This window comes from Penicillium arizonense (genome assembly GCF_001773325.1).
Source record: "Penicillium arizonense strain CBS 141311 chromosome Unknown PENARI_contig026, whole genome shotgun sequence".
In the NCBI taxonomy this organism is placed as follows: Eukaryota; Fungi; Ascomycota; class Eurotiomycetes; order Eurotiales; family Aspergillaceae; genus Penicillium; species Penicillium arizonense.
Genome location: NW_019173303.1, coordinates 256,477 through 274,397, shown reverse-complemented (window position 1 = coordinate 274,397; position 17,921 = coordinate 256,477). Strand labels below are relative to the sequence as shown.

The 17,921-nt window shown below is 51.3% G+C and overlaps 6 protein-coding genes across 6 annotated transcripts; 3 read left to right on the top strand and 3 right to left on the bottom strand.

Moving 5' to 3' along the window:
• Positions 1-65: 65 nt before the first annotated feature.
• PENARI_c026G03295 (uncharacterized protein) lies at positions 66-1,223 on the top strand (the record flags this gene model as incomplete). Its single annotated transcript, XM_022635919.1, has 1 exon — positions 66-1,223. The coding sequence occupies one exon, from the start codon at positions 66-68 to the stop codon at positions 1,221-1,223; it is 1,158 nt and encodes a 385-aa protein (XP_022484227.1).
• A 771-nt stretch (positions 1,224-1,994) lies between these two features.
• On the bottom strand, positions 1,995-2,674 carry PENARI_c026G06538 (uncharacterized protein; the record flags this gene model as incomplete). Its single annotated transcript, XM_022635961.1, has 3 exons — positions 1,995-2,128; positions 2,205-2,318; positions 2,392-2,674. The coding sequence occupies 3 exons, from the start codon at positions 2,672-2,674 to the stop codon at positions 1,995-1,997; spliced, it is 531 nt and encodes a 176-aa protein (XP_022484159.1).
• A 1,453-nt stretch (positions 2,675-4,127) lies between these two features.
• Positions 4,128-7,605, bottom strand: PENARI_c026G02595 (DNA-dependent ATPase RAD26; the record flags this gene model as incomplete). Its single annotated transcript, XM_022635908.1, has 3 exons — positions 4,128-7,338; positions 7,391-7,464; positions 7,516-7,605. The coding sequence occupies 3 exons, from the start codon at positions 7,603-7,605 to the stop codon at positions 4,128-4,130; spliced, it is 3,375 nt and encodes a 1,124-aa protein (XP_022484168.1).
• Positions 7,606-8,463: 858 nt separating this feature from the next.
• On the bottom strand, positions 8,464-9,081 carry PENARI_c026G07913 (uncharacterized protein; the record flags this gene model as incomplete). The annotated part of the gene is made up of 2 exons (XM_022635971.1): positions 8,464-8,694; positions 8,737-9,081. 2 exons carry the CDS (start codon positions 9,079-9,081, stop codon positions 8,464-8,466), a joined length of 576 nt encoding a protein of 191 aa, XP_022484138.1.
• Positions 9,082-10,280: 1,199 nt separating this feature from the next.
• Positions 10,281-13,227, top strand: PENARI_c026G04010 (putative protein kinase Yak1; the record flags this gene model as incomplete). Its single annotated transcript, XM_022635926.1, has 6 exons — positions 10,281-10,833; positions 10,891-11,159; positions 11,214-11,413; positions 11,475-11,634; positions 11,690-12,428; positions 12,476-13,227. The coding sequence occupies 6 exons, from the start codon at positions 10,281-10,283 to the stop codon at positions 13,225-13,227; spliced, it is 2,673 nt and encodes an 890-aa protein (XP_022484161.1).
• Positions 13,228-14,406: 1,179 nt separating this feature from the next.
• Positions 14,407-17,116, top strand: nip1 (translation initiation factor eIF3 core subunit c; the record flags this gene model as incomplete). The annotated part of the gene is made up of 2 exons (XM_022636009.1): positions 14,407-14,746; positions 14,865-17,116. The coding sequence occupies 2 exons, from the start codon at positions 14,407-14,409 to the stop codon at positions 17,114-17,116; spliced, it is 2,592 nt and encodes an 863-aa protein (XP_022484163.1).
• Positions 17,117-17,921: the final 805 nt, after the last annotated feature.

Sequence of the window (17,921 nt, the reverse complement as noted above, 5' to 3'; positions counted from 1 at the left end):
CTAAAAATCGATACATTGTAAACTTCCTTTTTAATCACTCCACAGAAGAGATTCTGCCCGACAAAATGGGTATTGATCCAAAGAGCGTATTGGGTCGCTACCGCCAGCTGGCCCCCTCTGCCTCAGTGCGAGTTTCGCCATTATGCTTGGGCACCATGACATTTGGCGGTAAGCACCCCGAAAGATACGGCGAATGCAGCAAAGAAGAGGCCTTTTCAATGATGGACTTTTTCTACGACAACGGTGGCAACTTCTTCGACACAGCAAACGCCTACCAAGACGGCCAGTCCGAGGTCTGGCTAGGGGAATGGATCGCCTCCCGCAAGAACCGCGACGAGCTCGTGATAGCCACCAAGTATACCTCCGGGTATATGCTGCACCACAAAGACAAGATCCAGGCTAACTTCGTCGGCACTGGAACCAAGTCCATGAACCACTCTGTGGACGAGTCCCTGCGCAAGCTTCAGACCACTTACATCGATCTGTTCTACGTGCACTGGTGGGACTACACAACCTCGATCCCGGAATTGATGCAGAGCCTCAACCACCTGGTCGTGTCAGGGAAGGTGCACTACCTCGGTATTTCAGATACACCTGCTTGGGTCGTGACCAAGGCAAACGCGTACGCCCGCCAGCATGGGTTGCGACAATTTTCGGTGTATCAAGGGAAGTGGAATGCCGCGAGGCGAGACCATGAACGAGACATCATTCCTATGTGCGCCGACGAAGGGATGGGGCTGGCCCCGTACGCGACACTAAACGCGGGCAATTTCCAGACGGCCGAAGGCTACAAGGCCCGCGAGAAGTCGAATGATGGCCGCAAATTCATCCCCGTGTGCGCGCGGGATAAGCAAGTCGCCGCTATCCTGGAGAAAATCGCCAACAGGAAGGGTGGAGGTGTGACACTCTTGAATATCGCATTGGCGTATATCTGCCATAAGGCTCCTTATGTCTTTCCCATTATTGGTGGTCGGACTGTCGACCATCTGAAAGGCAGCATTCCCGGTCTGGCAGTTGCGCTATCGAACGAAGAGATTGAGGAGATTGAGACCGGGTATGAATTTGATCATGGATTCCCTCATAGCTTTTTGAGTGGCACTTTGTTCGACCTTTCCCACCCGAGAGGGGCTGCAGGCCCTGAGGATGTGTGGTTGACCAAGCCATGTGGTCCATTTGACTGGGTCGAGCGTCCGAAGCCGATCAAACCTAGCCGGTCACCATAGGTACTGGGAACTACGCAAGTTATCCTTTGCAAGTTTTGGGACTGACAATGCCAAATTTCTTATGAACTCGATATGTTTCCCACCCACTCTTTCCCTGATATTGGCTCCATATTCAGCTCATAGCCAGTAATCCATACACAATCATTAAACAGGTAGGAAAGTCACTTAGCCTCCTACCAAAACCACCCCGAGGGCAGATTAGGCCCCACAGTAAGATTTGAAACGTTGTCCTCTGCCTTAGGGCATAATTGCTTAACCTTCAATAATCAGAGCGCTTAAGTGACGATTAGAGTATGCTCAGTGAGCAGATCAGGGTGCTCAGGGTGTGCTCAGGTTGACTCTGTGAGCAAAAGCGGCAAGACCTAAGCACTGAAACGGAAAGGGAAAGCCAAGAAGTGGTAGAAGATATCAGGTACATCGGTACCAAATTAGAATGACACCCTTTCAGCTCTTCCGAGAAACTAAATACGCCTGACCAACGAAGATCAAGAAGCTGAAGAAATGAAGACATGTGGATCTTCTACCAATCCACAGATCCTCCTAATCTTCAAAACACATACACATAATCCAAATTTCAAATCGAATCATCATAAATTATGGCGATATTGAAAAGCAGCTTTATAGGCCGAGGTATGTGGAATATACAAGGTCAAATCCAAATATTTTCAAATAATAAGAAGCGCTGGTCCACGGGTATGTAAATAACGTATGTATGCATCACAGATGCTCAACCAAGCTCAGAACCGTCTGTCCAAGGGGTTGGGAAACCCCTTAAGCAGAGGACTTAGGCACAACCTCCAAGTTAATCTTGTCACAGCCAGTAGGCACAGCGGGCAGAGAGACGTTCTTGTTGAGGTAGTGCAGGTTGGGGTAGAATTGGCCGGCGGCGGCGTCGACGGGGCACCCTGGAGTACGAATACATGTTAGTCACAATGCGTCATTGATAGATAGGAACTGGAAGTAATCGGGGATAACACATACACAACCATCCACCCCAGCTGTTGGCAGGGCCCTGCAAGCCCTTAGGACCGATGGTGAAACCCTTAGATCCGGTGGTGGGGTCGACGCTGACCTGGGCGCGCTCCTTGCGGACGCCTATATAACAATTAGTTAGATTCTGGATCAAAATTGAACATGTTCATGTTTGAATATGAAGAATCAAGCATACCGTTGACCTTGATCAGATCCAGAGCCCAGGGGGTGGAGGCATCGCCGCTATCCCAGCGGATGGTGCCGTTGTTGACGTAGAAAGTGGCAGCGCGCTTGGCGGGGGCACCGGCGAAGAGGGCCTCGTTATTGAGGGGGTCGTTGATGATACCACGGCCAACGGAAAGGTACAGGTCGTTGTGGGTGCTGTTGGCGGCGCCGGAGGTCTTCAGGTTGAAGAGCTTCTCAGCTGGAGCGGCGGCCACGGCGGAGGCCAGGAGAGCGATGGTGGCGAGGAACTTCATTTTGATATTGGGTAAGGAGCGAACAGTGTAGGGATATAGAGAGTAAGGAGAGTTGGAAAGCGAGTGGGTTTGATTAAGAAGGGCTTATACAACGGGGATTGTGGCGTCCTTTTATACCTGTATGCGTTGGATCCGGAGGTGATGAACACATGAACTCATGGCCCACGGTGGAGTTTACCGTCTGTATTGATTGCCGATCCGGATTGAGATCCTTCGATTAAAATAGAAGCGAGCTGGTTATCCTCCGTATGCACATGCGTATACTTGATCTATTGATATTGTCTCGAAGGTAAACACCACCACTCACCGTCAATTGAATCCTCTCCGACGCCCTGATTCGCATTTGTTTCAAGTCCATGCATATTATCAGCATGCAAGGCACACACAAGGGCACAACGCTTCAAAACCGCCCCCAAACCGGACCTCGGGGCCGACTCTACCCAACCGGACAAGGCTGATCCACGGCGTTAGAGGCAGGTATGGGGTAAATGAAGGAACAGCCCCCACATGGTGATTATAATCGACATGTTGGAAGTTCAAGTGAGTGGGTTCCTGCATTAGCTGGAACCTCCGCGCCAGTCAGGGCTGCGATCGAGTGCAGATCTCATCCACTGTCTATTCCCTACGGGGAATACCTGAGACAAGATGTGCAAGAGTGACGGTCAATATCTCTACCCGAAGGGTGATCTTGGTAATAACGTGATTCCTATTTCACAAGTGAGGCGATTTTCGCTGCTTAAGTTGTGTTGTGGGAATACTTGTACATCCTTGTGCCACCTCTGTTCTCTGTAGTTGCACGTACTTGTTGCATGTCGATACAACCACTCTCTGCCAAGATTTCGTGGAGCTTCCCCTGAATTGTGTGGATGCGACATTTGGGCAAATCTCCTGCCTAATTTGCTTCACGTCACTTGTATAGGAGGGATTTTGTGGCCCCCTGTGTCACAAAAATAGGATACTCCACTGTGCGAATGCCCCCTTTCTTGAAGTTATACCCGGATGATATCATATGTTGCATAAGTTTGACTGATAAACACATTGTACCTAGACATTTTCTGTGGATTATACTTTTTACACATATAAGATCATATGTAATAGTTATGAGCGATTTGATGAAAAATGAGGTGTATGAAACGACGCGGACTACTATTAAATCAAAAACAGGGCTCCACGGGGGCGCATTTAAGCAACGCCCGGTGGACAACGAAGATTCTTAGCCTCGGATTAGTGGCTGTACAGTACAGCGTACATATATATGCAGCAAATGCCTAGCGCAGTCATGACTTAGTATGTTTGTGAATAAACCCACCCAGGGTATCTATATTGTCGTTCCTCATAATATCGTGAACTCGCTATCTTACATGCACATCCCCAAAAAGAACAAAGAAACACCCCAATGGACGCCATCTAGCACCGACTAAATGATCATCTATTGATGAAACCAGGTTTCCATTCAGCGTCTCTGGCTCTGGTTGCTAGCATTGCGAGCAAACTCAGGCTTCAGAGTCCATCGACCTCTACCACCAACACGATCAAGTGTCGCGACCGTCTTAAGCGATTCCTGAAACTCAGCCACGCGCTCTGGTATATTACAATAATGATTGAAATGTTCAACAATGGTGTGAGAGAATGCTGGACCGCGACGAGAAGCGAGATAATCCCGAATCAGTGGGAGGAAATCTTTGCCACGGGGCATGCGGGAAGAAGAAGCACCGGCACGAGCGCCGTTGCCGTTGCGGTCGCCGTCGCTATTGGATCGTGATGCAGCAGCTGGGTTAAGGTTGGCCAACAGACTGGCGGATGAAGGACCGCCACGGTTAGACCGAGCAGAGCTACCGCCGGTCGAGGGATCGGAGCGACCAGCGATGCCAAACTGACCGGTCCAGGTTGGGAGGCCAATTGGGACGTTGCGAGCTTCTTGTTCGGCTTGGCGGAGGCCTTCGGCTGCTTCGTTGGCCACACGACGGGCTTCAGCTTCAATCATCTTGGGGTCGGCGCGAAGGACACGACGGCCGTTCACGATTTGGTCGTGCTCCAGAGCGGAGTGCACACCGGAGCGGGCGAAGATACCGTGCATAATGCGATCTTCGGAGGATTTGGAGTTTTTCTCTTCTTCGGCGGTATCTTTGAATGCTTCGATCCTGGCGACTCCGTCCACATTTAGATCTTCATCTTCGGTCTTCGGAACGGGTTCGCTCTTGCGTCCACGGTTCCTCTTATCGCGAGGGTCGTCGGTCTCTTCCTGATACGTAACCTCCGCATTCTTGAAAAGCTGGGTTGTCTCCAGTTCCTTATCATCCTCATCTGTCAGAGAGAACAGGTCGTAAAGATCACTCAACTGGAAACCCTCACGCTGGTGAGGATCACGGGTGATCTTGTTGGTCAAGAACTGTTTGAAGATTTGGCGGTGATAGATCTTTTCTTCAATCGTGCCTTTGGTCATCAAGCGGAAGATAGTGACATCACGCTTTTGGCCCAGACGCCATGCACGCTCGCGCGCTTGCAGATCGGTGGATGGGTTCCAGTCGGGATCAAAGATAATGACACGGTCAGCACCTGTCAAGTTCACTCCGATCCCACCCACGCGGGTGGTGAGCAAGAAGACGTGGATTTCAGGGTCATTGTTGAATGTGTCGACCAGGGACTGGCGCTCCTTGATAGGTGTAGTGCCATCCATTCGGCGGTATTGGAAACCACCCAAATGATTGAGGAATTTCTCGATGATGTCCAGCATCAGACGTCCCTGGGTGAAGAGCAGGGTTTTGTGGCCGGTATCTCTCCAGACCTCGAGTAAACCCTTCAGGACCTGCATTTTGCCAGACTGCTCTAGATTACCGTAGTCCGCCTCGCGAGACCGCAATTGGTGATCTGCCAGGTCAGGATGGTTGCAGATCTTGCGTAGGATGTCAATTCCAAACAGTGAGTTTCGTTTGCCTGTGTAAATGGATTTCATGTCATCTGAGCCAAGGAATCTCTGGTAGATCGTTCGCTGAAGAGCTGTCAATTTGCAAAAGATGACCTGTTCGCTTTTCTGCGGTAGATCGGATGTTACATCGGCCTTGAAGCGCTGGAGTAAGTATGGACTAATGGCGTCCTTTAGAGTCTCCGCGCACTTTGCAGCTGTCTGCACTTGGAGGTTAGTTGCAGACGCATATCCTCCCTGCCGGATGGGGTTCTCAAACTGGTTCTTGAATGTAACCAGGTTGCCTAGGCGCATAGGAAAAACAAAGTCAAATAATGACCACAGATCTACCAGGCTGTTCTGCATAGGTGTTCCAGAGAGAATGATGCGGTGGGGAGTACGCAATTCCTTGCAGCTGAAGGTGATACCGGCATCAGGGTTGCGAATTTTATGGCCTTCGTCAAGAATAGCACATCCCCACTCAACATCAACGAGAGCATCTGCATATGACTGCAGGCCTGAGTATGTAGTGACCAAGACGTGGCCTTCTTGGGTGACTCGCTGGATGATCTTCTTGGCTGCCTTTTGGCCAGCAGATAGACGGCCAGAGCTGCGACTTCCCATCATTTCGGATGTGAGTGCACTCTCCCGACTGCTTTCTTTGCTGAGGTTCATCATGCCGCTTCCTGATGAGTGCAAAATAGAAACACGGAAGGGTGGCCACCAGCGATGAAACTCATTGACCCATTGCTTCATAAGAGTTGCAGGGCAAACAATGATAGCCGGCTTGGTGAACTTATTGCTATGGTGCAGTGACGCAAGGTAGGCAATTGCCTGGATGGTCTTTCCCAAGCCCATCTCGTCTCCAATAATTCCACCCACGGTTTGCTGGTGCAACTCCCATAACCACTGAACACCAGTCTTCTGGTAAGGGAACAGATAGCGACTGATATCCCCAGGCACGCGCAAGTCGTTGTCAAGCTCCATGGCTGGTTCAGTGGGATGTGGCTTGAGCCATTCATCTTCGTCATCCAGCCCACTCTCGATGGAGTGAGTCGCGGCGTCCCGTCGAGCAGAGCTACGCCGACTGATCCATTCCTGGACACGAGCCTGGTAGATTCTCTCATTGCCATCATCCACTCCACTCAGGTCTTCAAGCTCACTTTTGCCTTTCGTTTGTTTGCGCTTACGACTTGGCTTTGCTTCGGGCAAAGTATCAGGCATGAACTCTTCATCTCCTGATACGTCCTCGGCACCCTCCGAGGCAACGTAGCTTGCGGAGGAATCTGCCCCTGGGGAACTAGTCTGAGCGACCTTTCGACGTTTGCTGCTGCTCTCTTCGAAATCGAAATCTGGTCGTGCAAGATCACGGTGGGATGCCGCTGGCTCATGCTTGGCCCGTTCACGCTCCTGCTCCTCATTGTACTGATCCTCGGTATCGACAAGCGCATCCTCGAGGTTGGCAAGCGGCCCATCTCTGGATCCCGCATTCATCAACGCAAACGGGGTAATCTTTCCAGTTCGCAGCAGGTAGTCACGGCGCGACTCGTTCGGCAGCCGCCCGGATCCGTGTGCTACTGTTGCATTCTCTTGTGACTGGCGCCTCTCATCAATACGTTGTTGAATTTCCTTCAGGTCTTTCACCAGACCCGCCTTGCGCACCTCCAATCCCTTCAACTCATTCTCCACCCGATGGCGGGTGGCGGTGCCGACGGAATGGGTAAGGCGCTGGTGCGCTCGGCGGACCTGGGTGTCGATACGTCTGACATAGATGTTAGCGGTGCTGTTAGATGTGAGGAATTTACTTTACATACTCTCTCTCCACCAGGACTTTCTCGAGTCGCTTGATGTCATTCTCTTCCGCCTTTTCGGCAAGAGCTTTGTCCGCCTGAGATTAAAGTCAGCCTATATTAACTGCAAATCGAGAGCTAGCTCGTACCTGCCGAGTGATGTCTCTCTCGAGATCATCTTGGTTGCGGACATCGGCTTGAAGGTCCCGGAGGCGACTCGCCTCATCGGTAGAGGACATGGTGAAATAAGGGTGCAAAAGGATTGTATGGATTGAAAATAAAGGACAGATTAAAGCAATAGATGTGTAAGTGAGTGCATGGTAGCGCTCAATAGAGCAAATACATTAGGCAAAGGCAGCAATCAAGTCCTATTCAGAGACAATCTTTATCGGATGGTGGCACAATCAGTCACCGCCTAACATACCGCTTACATGACTCATGAATCATGAATGAGGTAATCCTAGGATTTAGACCTCACCTCACTTTTGCCATGCCGTTTTGCGCTTTTGTTCCGAGACCTTCTGCTTGATAGTGTGCTTGGTTATAAATAGAGGATTGATACATTGAAACCCCCCTACGGATTTGTCCGACACCCTCCTGCCTGAAATTTGGCCTGAATTTGGCCTATTTTGCGTTACAAATCAGGCATTTTCTCACCGCCTTCCTATCGAACTTTTTGTCTTTTTAGCCAGCAATTACTATGTAAATCCCTAGTGAAAATTAGTCATTCCTGTACCAACAGGACATTCAAAATAATTGATATTTAGACGACCTTCAAGCCTCGCAATTTACAGCATCCGATTCTTATTTGGGACCAGTGCCGTGCAGTTGGTATAGTGGGTGGTAAAGAATGATAGTGAGTTAATTTTACGAAGGGACTAACATAGTAAATGGAGGTATCTCAAAATCGTGCTGCCAGCGAGCAATGCTGGGCTCAGAAAAACCGATGAGAACCTGTAGTGACTGTGGGGAAACGGCTTGGCAAGCTGGGGTATATCCCTACGTTGCGGGATCCGCAACCAAAGATATGTGAGGTCTGTGTCCGGAATGACAAGATCTTCTGGCTCTTCACCGCGGAGACGACGGCGCATCAATAGCTAGAAGCTATCGGAAGAGGCCCACCGGACCTGGCGATTGGCGATGGAAAGCGTTTGCCTGCATCCTAGATGAGCACCAGCAAGAGTTGGAGACCAGGGCTCGATAATCGCGTTCTGTGGGCTGTTGGTATCGATGCCGACAATGTGATGAGTGAAGTCAGACGCCCGGGCCTTTCCACCAGATTTGGGCGTCGTGTCGAAGCTGCGGCATGGTTTCAGTGTATCCGACTCCTAAAGCAAAGACAGCTATGGAGTTGTACTGGGTCCTGGCACATAGCTTTCGTCGGCCTGGTTTGAGACATTCAGGGAAGTACGGCGGACCTTTGCGCCTGCGAGGCTAAAGTCGCCACAAAAGGTGCTCCCAAACCCCGGGATGCGAAGGCGAGCAAAATCGAGGCCATGGTAGTATGTCAGCCGAAGATTACGCCTTTTGCCACCTTCACTATCCAGAAGACGAGTGAAATCCTCTTCGGGAAACCTTTTCAGGGACAAGTAGTAGTGGATGGGCTCAGAAGTGTTTTGTAATTCTGCGAGGTTCTCTCTAAGTGCCTGAACAGCACGGAAGACTTCGTCTGGATCAGGCGCAACGATCACCAGTACGAGCATGGGTGGTTGCATGGTCGGATGGGCTTGGTGAATTGTATGGTTAGCATGAAGTATTGGACAGCCTCTCTATGACAGGCTCGAAGCCAGTATACCGTTTCATGCATTGTTTTCTCCCTACGTTGGCCTCTTTTTCGCTCATTTTCGAGTGCATTGGGTTGTTACTGTTTAAAAACAGTGGTTTAATAATATAGATGTAAAGGTGCGGATGTGAAAGGACTTATGGCCTATGAGTGTACTATCCGTCGTCAGGCAGCGAAGGAAGAAGAAGTGACAGGGGAGATAACACGACTCTAGACGTAAAAAAACCATTCAGATCCTATTGAGTCCATTGGAGGTTCTCAGGTATATCTGATACTACCTCGTTTTCATCGTACGCCCTTGTTGATACGTCTTGGCTTATAGAACACATCCATATTTGTAGCTTCACAATCTAGTTGCTATACCAACTACTAACTCGTGGGCTTAAAAGTGCAAACAACTATAAACCAAAGCTATAGTTATCATAAAAGCACCATCTGATCATATATAACTTGTAACGCCGACTACACATAGCTGCGTTGGACGAACGACACATGAAATATTAGGCAGTGATAGTTGGGTATGTAATGTCGATCTCGCGGCCAAAGAGTCACGTCGCCAAGGAGACCACAATCCAGGTGAGTAAGTTAAAGAGAGGATGTATTTAAATTCACCTAGGCCTATAATGTATTGTTATATACTCAACTCATAGTAAATGTAGATGATGCACTCCGTAGATCAATCCATGGCGGGTATGGGCAAGGTTCACCAACCTCCACACTTCTTCCCTTTCCCCTCTTCTGCCTCTTCTGTATATTCTCGTGTTTGTGAATTGTGAATTCATCTTCTGTTGATGCCATCCCTGTTCTTGTTGGATTCCCGTCATTCTCGGGTGCCAACAATCGTCTCCAGACTTGCCTGAACCCTCAAGCCGCCTACGTCTACTGCGTCGCAACCAAATTGCGACCGCCCCCCCTCCCCCTTCGAACTTGTCCTCATCAACAATTCCCTGGATAATGTGGTGCAGCACGATCTCATTCTAATTCCAATTCCTCTCTGTCCCTCCCTCGAATTGCGTTAGAATTCACCTACCGCACCCCTAGTGCCCGTCCCCGCTGGCAACCCACGATCCCCGATCGCAGTGCGCGAAACGGTGAGCTCGAGTCTCGCCATTCGTTCGCGAAACGTACACGATGGAACCTGGTTGGCAGCCGTACCAGGATCCTCTCATGGGTCACCCTGCGCAGTTTCCCACTGGGTTGGCGTCTCATCCTCAGCAACTAGCCTCCAAATACGGTCAGCCACCACAGTCACAGCCCCCCGTCGGATACACATATGAGTCTTTCCAAACTCCTGGCACTGCATCGAAGCCTCCTTCAGCAGGCAACAACTCCAAGTCTGTCTCTATGGCTTCATCACCTGCCGCCACCCCCCGTCGGGATTATGTCACCGATGCCGATACCACCATGGAGGACGCCGACCCGTACAACCGGGCAAAGTACCCTTCGAGGCCAAACCACAATCGTGCCTCCTCTCAGTTTTTGAGTCAGGCAGAGGAATCGTCGGCCTCGTCGGCCGCTCGCAGATATTCTCCGATGAATGTCCTGTCGCCGCCGATGTCATATCCCACTAGTCCTGGCAAATCCCAGAGCTCTTATGGATTCCCGTCCGGGCCCCAGAGTGCTTCTCGGCGGTCGCCTGCCCGACCTGAATACGCATCACCCCCACAGGGATACCAATCGCCAAGTGAGTATCAACTCGTGGAGCTGGTCAGCTTTGACAGATTTGCTAACTTCTCGATAGCGAACCGCCCTCCTCGACTCCCACCCCTCCAATCCGGTGACCTCAGCCCCGATCAATATTACCCAACCTCGGCCTCCTCCCACATGAGTCCTGGATTTGGAGATTCGCGATCTCCGCGATCTGGCTCGCTACCATCACAGCCCCCTCTGGTCCCCGGTCGCGGTCCGGTCCCGAAGTTCCAAAAGATCCAGTCTGTACAGGAACTGCAGCCACGCATGAATGTACAGCCCGCATATCGACGCGCTAATCCTGAAGGTGGATTCATCAGCGTGAGTCCTCAGCATACCCCACTGGTTCTATCGCCCTCTAACTAGCTCGTTCAGCCGCTTCAATCGTTGACAACCCACCTTCCGGCCACGTATCGCATTTGCAATCCAGGATTCAACTATGAGTCTTCACGGAACCCGCGGCGAGTACTGACCAAGCCGAGCAAAGGTGTGAAGAACGACGGGTATGATAATGAGGATAGCGATTATATCCTTTACGTCAACGATATCCTCGGCAGCGAAGAAGCAGGTCACAAGTACGCCAATACGTTCTCTTGTGTAGTCGCTATCGAAGCTAACCAGCTTTTTCAACTCCAGGAACCGATACCTCATCCTAGATGTGCTAGGCCAGGGTACTTTTGGTCAAGTCGTGAAATGCCAGAACTTGAAGACGGGAGAAGTTGTAGCGGTCAAAGTCATCAAGAACAAGACCGCCTACTTCAATCAGAGTATGATGGAAGTCTCCGTGTTAGATCTGGTAAGCCTCCCATCATATTTGGAGGCGCTGTCGAACGTCCGCTTACCCTTTGCAGCTCAACAGCAAGTACGACAAGAACGATGACCACCATCTCCTTCGCCTCAAGGATACTTTCATTCACCGGCAACATTTGTGTCTCGCGTTCGAGCTTCTCAGTGTCAACCTCTACGAGCTCATCAAGCAAAACCAATTCCGTGGATTGAGTACGACCCTCGTTCGCGTCTTTGCCCAGCAACTGTTGAACGCGTTGAGTCTGTTGAACAAGGCGCATCTTATTCATTGTGATTTGAAGCCCGAAAATATCTTACTCAAAAACCTCGAGAGTCCAATCATCAAAGTTATCGATTTTGGTTCAGCATGCGATGAACGACAAACAGTCTACACCTACATTCAGTCGCGATTCTACCGTTCCCCAGAGGTGCTCCTTGGTTTGCCATACTCATCCGCCATCGACATGTGGTCACTCGGATGTATCGTCGTGGAACTTTTCCTGGGCCTGCCTCTTTTCCCAGGCTCGTCGGAATACAATCAGGTATGTCGAATCGTCGAGATGTTGGGCATACCACCCACCTGGATGCTCGAAATGGGTAAACAATCAGGCGAGTTTTTCGAAAAGACTCAAGATGAGTTCGGGCGGAAGACATACCGTCTCAAGACCTTGGAGCAATACTCGAGGGAACACAACACGAAGGAACAACCCAGCAAGAAGTATTTCTCTGCTTCGACACTGGAGGAGATCATTCGCAGCTACCCGATGCCTCGAAAGAACATGAAGCAAGCAGAGGTTGAGCGAGGTAAGGTCTGATTCGCCCCATGGTTGACATCTTACTCACTGTCACAGAACTGAACAACCGGGTCGCATTCATCGATTTCGTGCGCGGACTACTTTCGATCAACCCCCTCGAGCGGTGGTCACCTCAACAAGCCAAACTGCACCCATTCATCACCCAGCAAAAGTTCACTGGACCCTTCATGCCACCGATGAACCTTAAGTACTCGACTGCCAGCAAGCCCGCCCCAGGTGTTGAGCAGCAACAACGTGCCGAGGCCGCCAGCAAACAGAGAGCGGCCCAGGCTGCGCATGCGCAGAATGCCTACTCCATGCAAATGAATCAATTCCATACGCCACCACAAACCCAGCCTCCGCCCATGTACAACGGCATGTACCAGGGTGCACCACCCCCATACCCCACCCAGCAGCCGCCGGGCTATGGCCACCAAATGGGAATGATGCCAGGGCCAGGGCCAGGCCAGGTTCCTCCTGGCCAGGTTCCCCCCCAGAGTCTCTACGCACAGGCAACAACACGGGCTGGCCGTCAACGAGCATCCACCATGGATCCTCAGGGTATCCCAACCACCATTCAGCGAGTGGCGAGCCACCTGGATCCGAATGCACCGATTCGACTCCAGCCCAGTCCCGCATACTACCCCCCTCCTCCTGATGGATATGTGGATGCAAACTCCAACCAAAGACGACGCGGAAGCCGAGCAGCAGCTAGCGGCGGCGGCAATCAACGCAACCGAGACTTCATCCGCACCCTCGAAGACGGTGTATTGAGCGAAGGATACATGGGCCAGAACCAATGGCACTAGAACATCCGAGCAGAGGGTTATCTGTCACGTCCCTTGTTTCACATGAGATGAGAGCAGGCCCGTCGGTACTAGTCTATCGATACCTTTTTTTCTTATCCTGAACCAGCTCCATGACTCTTCAGCGCACTGTGTCTGTAAAGCCTGCTCGCTCTACAGGCCCGCTCCTCTCCTCGCCAGCCAACCTGCCTCCCCTTGCCCGGCAGGCTCTTGTAGGTGCATGGGTCACAAAAAAGCCCTTCGGGGGCAGTGGGTGGACGCGGTTTACAAATGATCTCCGACCGCTGATACACGATCTGCATTTGCATTGCTTGCTAGCGCTTGATCGGTCTGCACGCTCGCCTCGCGAGTCCAGTGCCCATCAGTGGTCCAGGCCAAGAGATCATCCGCATTATCAACCCTTGTTTCGTTGCGTTTCTTGCTGTGTTACGATTCCAGTTATGTTGTGCAATTTCTGTTCTTTTCTTTTCGTTAGGCAGTGGTTTATCGGTACAACTGACCCTCTGTCCTCTTTTCACGATGTCTTGTGTTTCTCTTCTCGGCATAGCCTGGAGCTTGAAAGAACGATTTCTCTGCTCTTCTGTTTGTCCTGCCTCCCCGTAAATCCGTTGCTTTTTCTTAAATTTGGATTTACTTGGGAGGGTTGCCACATTTTGTGTGTGCTTTTTTCTGTTTGGATGGTTATTTCCAAGCCTGCTGAGCATAGTACTTGCCGCTGTGTTGTTTCTAGTCTGGGTTTTAGTTCTTGTGACCCTGTATACAGTAGTAGAACTGAGTTGAATGAACAATGGAAGCATAGTAACGAGTCAAGTTCATTTGTTCCCCGTATGATAATGTTGGTCCCTCATGTGGTTCACTATATAACTTGGTGTCGTTCTGTTGTATATTTTGCGGGTGGTGAGATATTTCTGATATAGTAAGGTTGTGAGTCACTAGCCCGGAGGAATATACAGACAAAATCAAAAACCTATGTAGTTAAGCTCAGTAATAAAAGAACAGTCAAAGTCGATAGACGGGGCTTCTTTGTCCTGAGTCAGCCTAGTCCTAATCGGGTTTAGTCAACCCCTCGCTTAAATTTCGTGTGTGGCTCGCTGCGGGAACCAACTCAACTTTCAGACGGCGACGACCTCACTTTCCCACTCGGATCGCCATTTCCTATTACCGAAACCGAAAACCGCAATCATGGCGTCGCGTTTCTTCTACGGCTCCGGCAGCGACAGCGACAGCTCGTCTGATGAGGAGGAGGAGGTCTACCAGTCCGGCTCTGAGGAGGAATCCTCTGACAACTCCGAGTCCGAATCCGACTCTGGCTCTGAGAGCGACAGCGAAGGCGAGGGCAAGGAGAGCGGCAAGGGAGCCAGCGCTTTCTTGCACGACTCTTCCGGCAGTGAGGATAGCGAGGAGGAGGAGAAGGTTACGATTGTCAAGTCTGCTAAGGACAAGCGTCTGGAGGGACTTGAGAACACCATCAAGTTGATCGACAATGCCGAAAAGATCAACGACTGGGCTGTTATTGCCACTGGTGAGTGACACCATATTCCGGGATTCGAATCATTTTGTGGTTTTGGGTCTCGGAAAACTCCGCGATGGCAACATATCTGGTGGGAGAACGGCATCGACTGACATGGTATGATTTACAGAGTTCGACAACCTTAACCGTCAGATCCTCAAGATCACCGGCCCTACCCCCAAGATCTACATCCAGGCCGTCGCCGAGCTCGAAGACTTCACCAATGAGACCGTCACCAAGCAGAAGGCCTCGAATAAGAAGATGAACGCCAGCAACAGCAAGGGTTTCAACGCCGTTAAGCAGAAGATCAAGAAAAACAACAAGGAGTACGCTTCCCTGATCGAGAAGTACCGCGCCAACAAGGATGAGTTCATGGCCAGCGACGTCGAGGAGAAGCCCGCTCCTGCCCCTGCTCCCAAGCCCACCAAGTTTGAGCGTATCGAGAACTTCGCCGCTGCCGCCGCTGCCGGTGGTGAGGACGATGGTTTCGCTACTGTCGGCCGTGGTGGTAAGACCCTCCAGTACACCCCGGAGAGCATCCTCAAGCACCTCCGCGTCATCGTCGAGTCCCGCGGAAAGAAGAACACCGACCGTGCCGACCAGATTAAGACCATGACCAAGCTCCTTGAAGTGGCCACCACCCCCTACCAGCGCATCCGCACTCTTATGACCCTGATCTCCACACGCTTCGATCTCACCAGCACATCCAGCACCAACTACATGAGCCCTGAGCAATGGAAGGCTGCCGATGAGGAATACTCGACTCTCCTGACTGTGTTGGAGGACAACCGCAGCTACATCATCAGCGAGGTTGCCGATGAGTGGGAGGATGACGAGAAGCAGCCCACCGTTGAGGAGGGCGAGACCTTCGCCATCCCCGGTTCCATTGTTTCTTTCGTCGAGCGCCTTGACGACGAGCTCACCCGCTCTCTCCAGCAGATCGACCCCCACACCGCTGAATACATCGAGCGCCTGAGCGACGAGCAGAACCTGTACAACAACCTTGTCCGCTCACAATTGTACGTCGAGAGCCTCGGCGAGTCCGACAAGAACGGAAAGGAGAGCATGAACAGAGTTGTTATCAGACGGTTGGAGCACATCTACTTCAAGCCTGCCCAGGTTGTCTCCATCCTTGAGGACAACAAGGACAAGGCTGTTCCTACCAAGATCAACTCCGCCGTTACTGCTGGCTCCAAGGCCGGTGACATTCAGAGCCTCGTTGCCGCTATCTGCAACTACATGTTCCAGAACAGCGATGGCATTCCCCGTGCCCGTGCCATGCTTTGCCAGATCTACTTCCTCGCCCTCCACGACCAATACTACAAGTCCCGTGATTTGATGCTCATGTCTCACCTTACGGAGTCTGTTTCTTCCATGGATATTGCCACCCAGATCTTGTTCAACCGCACACTTGTTCAGATTGGTCTTTGTGCCTTCCGTGCTGGCCTCATCTACGAAGCCCAGAACACCCTTGGTGAGATCTGCGGTAGCGGCCGCCAAAAGGAGCTGCTCGCTCAGGGTCTCATCCTGCAGCGTTTTGCCAGCTTGAGCCCCGAAGTTGAGAAGGCCGAGAAGGCCCGCCAGCTGCCCTTCCACATGCACATCAACCTTGAATTGCTCGAGTGTATCTACCTCACCTCAAGCATGTTCCTCGAGGTTCCCCTCATGGCCCAGAGCTCGTCCTCCCCCGAGCTGCGCCGCCGCATGATCTCCAAGACTTTCCGCCGTATGTTGGACTACAACGAGCGCCAGGTGTTCACCGGTCCCCCCGAGAACACCCGTGACGGTGTGATCCAATCGGCCAAGCTTCTTGCCGCGGGCGAATGGAAGAAATCCGCCGAGTCTCTCGCTGCCATCAAGATCTGGGATCTCATGCCCCAGCCCGAGAAGATTAAGGCCATGCTCTCCGAGCAGGCCCAGGAGGAGGGTCTCCGCACCTACCTCTTCACATACGCCCCCTTCTATGACAGCCTCTCCATCACCTCCCTAGCGGCCATGTTCGAGCTGAGCAGCAAGAAGATCGTCTCCGTGATTTCTCGCATGATTTCTCACGAGGAGCTCGCTGCCGCCCTCGACCAGGTCAACGACGCCATCATCTTCCGCAAGGGCGTCGAGCTCTCCCGCCTCCAGTCCCAGATCGTCACCCTTGCCGACAAGTCCATGAACCTCCTCGAGTCCAACGAAAAGACCCTCGAGCAGCGCACACAGGGTATGGCCAACGCCTTCCAGCGCGAGCACGGCCCCGGCGCCCGTGGTGGCCGTGGCGGCCGCGGTGGTGGTCGCGGCGGTGGTCGCGGTGGTGCCCGTATCCCTCAGGGAGACCGGAGACCCGGTGGCCAGCAGTTCGGCGGTGGTGCATTGGGCGCAGCGATCAAGGCTTAGATTCTGATGTAATGGCATGTTCTTTTCTCTTTTTCACAATTCTTCACGGTTTCATTTTTCTCCTGTCCATCCATCCCCTATCTCGTGTTAGTACGACCGTTCCTTGCTTTTTTAGGTCGGAAAAATTGCCCGTCTTTCTGCGTTTTTTACTTTTGTGATTGATCTCTATGATATTCACGTATGAAATGATCGAGAAAGAATCAAGGTGCATATTGGTTAGAATTTGACGGCTTATGGAATAGATATATCTCTATACTATAGTGACTTGTAACTGTAGCATACATTGTAGATTCCTTCTGCTTGAGATCTGTATACAGACGCACTTGAAATTAGTTTTGCTACCTTTTTCACTTATATTCTTTTGTGTGACTCGATTTATAAGTTTTCAACACACACACTACAACTGAATTTGCCTCGTCATGTATACCGAGTTTTCCTCCATGGAACATTAGGAATATCCTCATTAATGCCGCTGATCTCTGTCAACCTAGATGAGCCCGAATCATACCTTCGTGCAGCCTCTGGAGAAGTATAACAAAGTTCGAACCCCCTTCTTAATTGCTTCAGAGCCACGAAATCCTTTAGTGAGTCGCTGTTCTTCCAGAGCGTAGTCGAGGCTGGGGAAATATGGTTTGTTGGCGAGGAGTCGAAACGCCCCTTTATTCAACAGAAAGCCTTCCCAGAAGCCGAAGCAGAAATACCTTGGTCTACATACATGCCTTCTTTGTGCTGTGGAAGGCTGGTTACTCGAAACGTCTACTCGACTCTTTGACCACGAATCTCCTACCCCTGTTCATTGAAGCCC